General features: G+C 38.0%; 1 protein-coding gene across 4 annotated transcripts in view; it reads right to left on the bottom strand.

Annotated features, from left to right (window-relative positions):
* Positions 1 to 1,174: 1,174 nt before the first annotated feature.
* Positions 1,175 to 9,101, bottom strand: part of LOC127650293 (zinc-alpha-2-glycoprotein-like) — a 58,114-nt gene continuing 50,187 nt past the window's right edge. Inside the window, exons 1-6 of one of the 4 annotated variants that reach the window (XM_052135620.1) lie at positions 8,941 to 9,101; positions 7,745 to 8,014; positions 5,078 to 5,347; positions 4,578 to 4,856; positions 4,262 to 4,387; positions 1,175 to 3,494 (exon numbers count right to left, since the gene is read on the bottom strand). The exon at positions 8,941 to 9,101 is cut by the window's right edge and continues 7 nt beyond it. In XM_052135620.1, the coding sequence (XP_051991580.1) occupies positions 3,322 to 3,494; positions 4,262 to 4,387; positions 4,578 to 4,856; positions 5,078 to 5,347; positions 7,745 to 8,014; positions 8,941 to 8,995 (1,173 nt within the window). In that variant the 5' untranslated portion in view covers positions 8,996 to 9,101 and the 3' untranslated portion in view covers positions 1,175 to 3,321. The remainder of the gene's footprint in view (positions 3,495 to 4,261; positions 4,388 to 4,577; positions 4,857 to 5,077; positions 5,348 to 7,744; positions 8,015 to 8,940) is intronic. The other 3 variants (XM_052135621.1, XM_052135619.1, XM_052135617.1) reach the window with 3 other exon arrangements.

Raw genomic sequence — 9,101 nt, 5'->3', positions numbered from 1 at the left:
AACCGGATGGGTGTAAGGCATTGAACCGGATGAGTGTAACGCATTGAACCGGATGAGTGTAACGCATTGAACCGGATGGGTGTAACGCATTGAACCGGATGCGTATAAGGCATTGAGCGGCTTGTGAGGAAAAGTAGTCGTGTGAAGGGTTTCAATTACTGGTGTGTTTAATGTACATTTTGTATTGATCCATATATAATCTTCATCAACACAATAAACGGCGTACAGAAAGTCTTGATGATGTTTCTGTTGTTTTATCTAAACTTACATTACGATTGAGATTGTTTGTAGTTTGTAGTTTGTTTGTTTGTTTTTAACGACATGCCAGCTTCTATGGCTATTTCCATGGCAAGAAATGTGTAAGCAATTATACAAGAGGTTTTTTATTTTTTTATTCTCAAAACGATTGGTTTGATTTTGTTAAATATTTCTTCCAGAGTGCTGACTGAATAAAAAAGGTTCCTCACGGGGTTAAGAGCAGTACAGTCTAATAAAACATGTTTCAGGGATAATGGATTCTGGCAGAAGGTACATGTTGGTGAATCTTCTCCTAATATTAAAAACGTGTGCGTCAACCTGGAGTGACCAATACGACAGCGGGTGTAAACAATCTGGTTCTAGCGATTTGAAAATAGAGAGTGACTTCTTTTGCCAACTTCTTTTGATTTCATGGAGTTTGTTCATGATGCATTGATCCTCATCCATTTGTTTTTAATATATTAATTTATTATGGGTTTTAGATTAGTGGGAGGTATTGGACACTTTTGGAAATCTGCTGATAAAGCCTCTTCTGAAGCAGTGTCTGCTTCCTCATTTCCTGGGATTCCAGTGTCCAGGTACCCAGCAGAAGCAGATATTGAAATTTTGGGCCACCAAAATCAGCAGTTTGCATAGAATATTTACAAGCATTGGGTGATCATTTTCTAAAGATGACATTGCTTGAAGACATGAAGTTTCTCTGTTGCATTCTTTATGAAGTCCAGTGCTAAGACAGCGTTTGCCTCTGCTGTAAAAATTGAGCTGTGATTGTGGATGGAAATTCCTTTTTTTGATGGTTGATCACAAATGAAGATGATACATGATCCTCAGATTTTGATCCACCTGTATATATTGGGATATGTGATGGAAATATTTCTCTAATGAAAAGGAGTTGCTGTTGAAAGACATTTGGGATTTCAGATTATTTGTTTTTTATGATTGAGATTAAAACAACACACAAAAGCATCTAAAACATGGGCAATTAAAGAATTATGTGAAGTACATTCAAATATACAGAAATGAACCTCATTATTCATCTAACCTTATTATTGTTGGGCATTATGATATTTGACTGAACTAAGATCTGCTTATGTAATGACTCAATGAAACAATGCATTTACATGTTTGATAGTGAATAATTAAGGACTGTCAGTGTTGGGAGAAATGAATCATATTGAAACTTATTGAAGCATATTTAAAATGAAGGGTTTGAAACACTGCACGTGGAGGACATCTGCTGGTCACGTGTTTAAATGCAATGGGAATATTCTAGTCAAAATCAGCTACAACGAGACTTTAGTAGAGGTTTTAAGCATTATAAGAACAAATCAAATATATTATTTCCCTACAGTTTGTGTCCAGAATAAATCTGTATTTGCAAAACTCTTAATTTTTCATAAATTAATATAATTCACATAAAAGGAGAATCTGTTTAACAGCAATATTATAACTGTAAATGTAATAGCAGCTAAAGGAAGTGCTATCCATTGGTGGAGAGTGGAGATGATGTCATCGAGGAAATGAAGATTGGCAGCTCAGAGAACCAATAAGAACAACCTAATCAGAGAGCGTGAAAGAGGGAAACAGAGAAAGAAAAAACAAGCATGCATACACATACATACATAGGGACATAACAGAGAGATAAATATTTTTATATAAACTGTGCAGTGTAAAACCTGTCAAAAAGACTTTAGAATAACAACTAATGCTAAAAGTTTTAACAGTGCAAATGAAAATAAAGTATGTGATTGAGAAGTCAAGATTAAATCTGTTAATACAAGAACTGAAAATACAAACATACATCGATCACTTTTTCTTGGTCAGTCAAATTATTCTAATTAAATAACTGTCTTTTCTGGTTTAATAATCACTTTGAGTCACGTAGCGACCGACTTTTCCAGAGTGTGAATCTGCCGTCTTAACATCAGAGCGTCTTAATCAAACCAACAGAAACACTTCAAAATAAAAACACTGTTAAAATAAAACCCACATTTATAAGAAATAAATGACAGAAATATATCACTACTGTAAAGATATGTCATATTAATATAATATAATAATTCACACCATTTTTATGGTGAAATTGAAATAAACTGTTGATATGGAGAGACTGTATCAGACTCTGTATTGGTCTCGGGACATCCCTACTTAAAATTGTTGTGAGAAATAAAGTTTGAAGCAGTTTGAACATTTGAATGTAAAGTATGAAATAACTCATGATAGCTTATAATCTGGACTGATCAAACAAACTTTGGGTCTCATTCACTAATAATTATGTGGATTTTGAGTAATTATGAGAGCAGAAAAAGTTCTCATGCTAATTTCAGCCGGATTCATGACAGATGTACACGCCAATTTATTCTTACCCTCATGCAGATGTTAATGAATCTGGATTATTCTAAATGAAGGAGTGTGTTAGTCATTTATATAAGATCATATTTAATAATTAACAGATTCATTTTTGCTTTTTTCCATGTTTATAAGGACACCGGGAGTATTGGAACTGATCACATATGGTCAACAATAAATACAGGTGTAAACGTGGTCTAAAACATTTTGTGATCAGATCAATAGATCCACATATGGAGGAAGTCAAAAACAAACATCACATTTGAATGTGAAACACTATTTGAGTGTGTCGTCCCGGACAGCAGTGAAGCGCCAACACTCACCTGTCAATCAACCGCTGTGCTAAAACAAGTTTAAACTTTGCTGGTTATGTTCGACTTTAAGTGAAAATAACCGTCAGATTGGAAAATTTAAAAAGCAAATATATCCTGTATATTTGATCTGTGAATTATTGGAAACGCACGACAGAACCAGAAGGAAACAGGGCCTATCATTGTGCACACTGTATTTGTAGTTTTAGTTCGTTGTAAATTTACTGTGAATTTATTGATGAATCGAGAAGTATTTTTTAAAATGTTTTGTCGAGAGATTTTACACACAAATATATGCATGTACACTGTTAGTGAATGAGACTCGTTGTTAATTATTGTTGAAATGATCCAAATAAAACAGCAAAATAGTTAAAATCACAGTCCAATCTGCTTTTCATTAAAATCATTTTCTATCTCTGCTTGCAGAAAGTCCATGAATCTGACGTGGAGATACCTGAATGATCTCTTTCAGTGTGTTTGATGAATCATTCTCAGGTGAATCAGCAGCATTGAGTCGTTCAGTCATCTCAGAGTCACTTTTCTCTCTTCTGTCAGACTCATTACAGTTTAACTGGACTAGAAGAGATACAGCAGATTGTACATTTACACAATACATATACATTTCATAACCATGAAAATATGCTTTATATTTAGCGTGAGAAACACAATCATATGTGTATGTAGATTTAATATGTCAGCACTAAACTTTTTGTCTCACTCCAGCTGTAGATGAAACTGTCACTTGCCCCAATCACACCAGTTTGCATTGTCACTAATGTTTGTTAATCATGTGTGCGTTTATGTCTTACCAATATTTGATTTTATATATTAAAATTGTTGTTGTGAATTCAGATAATTTAAAGATATCATCAAGGTATTGTGTTCTAGCAAAGATGAGATTTTGTAAAAATTGCAAGAATAACTTGTGATTGTCTTGGGATATTTAAATATTTGTATAATTTCCATTAAAAAATATTTCTATAGTATATTGAAGTTAAAGGAGCGTTTACACCAAACGTGTTTTTGCACTAGATCGACGTCTTGAGCGTCACGTCCTGCTGTGTTTAATGGACCCATGGCATAAAATAAACAAAATGTTTATTAAAAATCTTTTTATAGTGTATTGAAGAGTTAATTTAACATTAATATTCCAAGTTATTCAATGATCAAGTTCTTGTAAAATTAATGTTGAATATTAATTTTCATCCTGTGAGATTTAGAAAGACACATCAGACATCAAACCAAGAAATCTGACATACAATTATTGAAAATGAATAAAATAACTATTTTAAACAACAAAACATTTAAAGTATCAATTTCTGTATGAAATAATTTGAACTCACCATTAGACATTTTTCTTTTGTGGATATAAACACAAATCATGATCATGAACACTGTAACTGTAACTGCTGCTATGATTGTTATAATATTTGTTCTAGATGCTTCACTGCAGTTTCTGCATTTTCCATCTGCAGAATTACAAAAGAATAAATGCATTACAAACACAGAAATGTATAATTACATTCAACAACTATTCCCAGATGTACACTTTAAAGAAAGCTTAGCCGCTTTTACAAATGTGTGTTCAGGTCAAGAAGTGACACAAATACAACAAAAGTCCACATATTCACTCAATACTGAAGATATGATCATATTTACCCCATTCTGATATAACCGGCTCTTTTACACTGATGTGATTGACATGACACTCAAAACCCTCTGTCTCATTTCTGTGGATCTCCACACTGATTCTCAGCTGAAAGGTTTCATCGCCGTTTGGTCTGATTCCAGAAGAGTTTATATGATCCAGTTTAATGCCGTTCAACATCATATTCATCTCCAGGTGTTTGGGGTAGAAACCAGTGGCCAGACAGGTCAGAATCAACTTGTTTTGGTCTTGAGGAGATTCAACAGCAAACATCTCAACATCTGGACGAGCTGGAGTAAAAAGGACCAACAATAAATACTGATATAATTCATCATAAATAATAATTCAGGATATATATATCAAATTCCAGAATCTTATGACAACATGAACATATTCACATTTTCATACTTTTATTTGATTCATTTCCTCTTTTATTAGTTTTGTACGAGACAGAAATTGTTTAAAAATACTGCTAGAACTACCATTAATACTAAAACTGATTGAAACATACTTCTTTGAGTATTATTAAATGTGGAGATCCAGTTCATGCAGATCTTGAAATGATCCTTGATGGCTTGGTTTCGATTTTTATTATGGTCCCACTTCAGTTTTGTTTCTTTGGCTTTGGGATTTTTATTGATCCACTGTGTTGTGTTAAAATTAAAGGCAATAAAATCTTCTCCATCATATTGATACTCATTAAACACCTTCAGATTCTTGATTGCTCCATCAGGAAGTTTCTCCACCTCACATCCAGCTCTTCTCTGAAGTACATGAAGCTCTACAATCACAACACAAATATTGATTATAATCTCACACAAATTATAGATAATTGCAGTTTCATAACATATCTGATGATTGATCAGAGAAACCCACACTGTGAAAAAAGAATCATTCAGCAAATACAGCGCAACATGATGCAGTAAGATTTTTGGGTTCTCTCAACGACATTTGAATAATTGTCCTCAGTAAAATTGCTTTGTTTAGTCAATGTGAATTTGTTCGTTCACTAAATGAAAAAAATTGTTGTTAAGAGAACTAATAATTTCTAGTTCTAGCCCAAATACTCAATGAAAGAGCGATTTCCCCACTCCTTGAGCCATTCAGCCGGTGTGTGCCGTTCTCACGGCACCTCGGCTCTACAACTCTCCAGTCCCGGTGTCCCAGACGCAGCTCTCCCACCTCCGGTCCTGCGACTGCTCAGCCCGGGAGGCCAGCTGATGAGTTTCGAAGACGCCTCTCGGGACCTCTTCCTCAGTGTATAACCCGCCCCTGACGGGTGTGCGGAGCAAGGTAAGTGCTTTGAGTCTTTTCTCAGCACCTCAGCCTCGGGACGCTCTTTTGCCTCCCGACACATTGTTATCTGCTCCACCTCGCCATGACGCCCGCCCGGTACGTCAAATGCGATCGTCCCATTAGTCCCCTCGCGACGGAGTTTGGACGCGTGGCTATCGATTTCCAACCCGTCGCGTTGGTTGGCCGACTCGGCTAAGCTGATTCAGTTCGCCCGGCTCCGCCTCGTTTCAGCGGTGTTCGCTCCACTCTAGTGCACGGCCAACAGGCCAGTGCCTTACAAGCAGAGATTTCCACTCTGCTCCTCAAGGACGCTGATAGAGCCTGTCCCTCCAGCCAAGATGAAGAAGGGTTTCTACAGCCCTTACTTCATCGTACCCAAGAAAAGTGGCGGGCTGTGACCAATCTTGGCCTTACAAGTTCTCAACCGGGCCTTGCACAAACTCCCAATCAAAATGCTCATGCAGAAGCAGATTCTCACCTGCGTTCGACAGCTAGATTGGTTCGCGGTGGTAGACCTGAAGGACGCGTACTTCCACGTCTCTATTTTGCCACGACACTGACCCTTCTTACGGTTCGCGTTCGACGGCCAGGCATATCAGTACAAGGTCCTCCCCTTCGGCCTGTTCCTGTCCCCTCGCGTCTTCACGAAAGTCGCAGAGGCTGCTCTTGCCCCCCTAAGGGAAGTGGGCATTCGCATACTCAATTACCTCGACGACTGCCTAATTTTGGCTCACTCTCGAGAGTTACTATTCGCTCACAGGGACCAGGTGCTCAGGCACCTCAGCCGTTTAGGGCTTCAGGTCAACTGGGAAAAGAGCAAGCTCGCCCCAGTTCAGAGCATCTCTTTTCTCGGTATAGAGTTAGACTCGGTCTCAATGACAGCTGACACACAAGCCCAGTCAGTGCTCAGGTGCCTCGCTCACTCGAAGCCTGGCACAGCGGTTCCTCTAAAATGATTCCAGAGGCTCCTGGGGCATATGGCATCCTCAGCCACAGTTGCGCCGCTCGGGTTGATGCATATGAGACCGCTACAGCACTGGCTACAGACTCGAGTCCCGAGATGGGCATGGCGCCACGGCATGCATCGTGTGGTAATCACCCCTGTCTGCCGTCAGACTTTCAACCCTTGGACAGACCTCTGCTTTTAGCGGGCCGGAGTTCCCTTGCAGCAGGTTTCAAGACGTGTCGTAGTAACCATGGACGCCTCTCGACAGGGTTGGGGCGCCGTGTGCAACGGGCACGCTGCTGCCGGCACATGGGAAGGTCCCCAGCAGCGTTGGCACATCAATTGCCTAGAGTTGATGGCTGTAATCCTTGCCCTACGGAGGTTTATTCCACTAATCTGAGGCAAGCACGTTCTGATCCGTTCAGACAGCACCGTGACGGTAGCGTACATAAATCGCCAAGGCAGCGTGCGTTCTCGTCATATGTCACAACTCGCCTGCCATCTCCTCCTTTGGAGTCAGCCACGACAGAGTGACAGAAGGGGAACGTCTTGGTTACTATTTTAACCTCCGTTCCCCGATGGAGGGAATGAGACATTGTGTCCCTCCTGCCACGGCACTAGACCTCACACTGTAAATGGCCGTGCTTCATCCTTTCGGCTCCTCAGTGCAAAATCCTGACTGGCATTCGGTGTCCCGCTTCCCTTTATACCCGTATGTCCGGGCGGGCATGCAAATTCTGTCTGCCAACTTGACATTGGCCTTTTCTCAGGTTCAGAGGTACGTTTCAGCTGAAACAACGCCTCGTTCCTTCCTCGGGAACGGATGTTACAACAGTAACCAAGACATTTTACATTTTGAGTTTCTGTGACAAAACAAAAAAAAAAACATAAGCTGGATAAAATGCAATTGAATTTCTTACAGTGCATTAAACTCACCAGAACACTTGTAGTTTGTGCAGTTTGACAGAAGATTAACCTGCAATAGAAGATTTTTAGGATAAAACAGAAACCAGCCTATATGGAGATTTAAATGACCCCGGATTTCTGCATTCTGACTTTTAATCTTCCAGTCTTGTTCTTCATTACTGTAGTGAATGATCTTTATATCGTCATACACACACAAACCACTGAACACAGATCCAGAGAATGTGTCCGGTGTGGAAAGACCGGTGAATAGACAGTGGAGTGAGTGTTTCTCTGGGGAAACTAAAAAAAAATGCAAACAAGAAAAAAGAATCATCTTTTACATTACAACTACTTGTTTTTGATCAATAATTAGATTCTACACATATAAAATGATGGTCAGATGTAAAAAGACCAAATGCTTGCTAAGGCCTCTGTCACTTTACACAGTTTACATTTGTTACAGGACCCCATCCTTAAATAAACCCCACAAAAACACAACTCAGGTTCATTATAAATACATTCAGTACTTTTTATTCTGATATTTTTATTAAACTCAATGACTATAGAATTATAATATCTGTATAAAATGTACTGAATATTTACTCCCAAAAACAAGTCTTGTGCAATACGAACAATAATATTCAGAGTGTTTTACAGTTGGTTTCATGTCTCTAGGTCAAACAGTAATTGAGTTTAATGGAATTAGATTATTACAAACATTTAGAATACTATATTTTTTGGAAAACATATAAAATGTCAATTTCACAAACAGAGCCTTGAGTCATGAAAGGGATATTTTTAAGAACGTTTCATATTTGTTGTGATGTCATAATATCAAATGTTTCAATTGTTTAATTGATTTATGCTGGGCAAAGTAAACCTATTCATGCATGTTCAAGTTGGTTTAGCTTGAAAATATGATAGGTAAGGAGAGTTTAATGTCCAATGTAAAACTAACTTTACCGCACTAGGGGAACAAACAATATACAGAAAGAAAAGGTAAACTAGTCCGCCCAAAGGCCTTTCCCAATTATTTTGGCTAACTACCGGCTCAAACGCCCAGTTTTATATATATGAACATAAAGCAAGAGTGGCATTTATAAGATCAACACCCACAAAACTAACAAACAAAAATCAAGACTCAAATATAACAAACACAAACATTAAAACACCATTATTATTTACATTGAGACATCTATATGAAGGAAATATACAGAAACTCTTACCTTTATGCACAACACTTGGAAAAAGAAGAAAATATAAAATAATAAGTGCACCCATTGATATTGCTATGAAGAGAGTGTTAAAAACATTATCGTGTAACTTTTATTTAATTTGTATTCGCGCACAGATGAACGGAGAAACGCGCTACAGACAGAGTGAAAGT

Source organism: Xyrauchen texanus, chromosome 10, assembly GCF_025860055.1.
Source record: "Xyrauchen texanus isolate HMW12.3.18 chromosome 10, RBS_HiC_50CHRs, whole genome shotgun sequence".
Classification (NCBI taxonomy): Eukaryota; Metazoa; Chordata; class Actinopteri; order Cypriniformes; family Catostomidae; genus Xyrauchen; species Xyrauchen texanus.
Note: the sequence above shows the minus strand (reverse complement) of the source record. Positions and strands in the feature narration are given on the sequence as shown.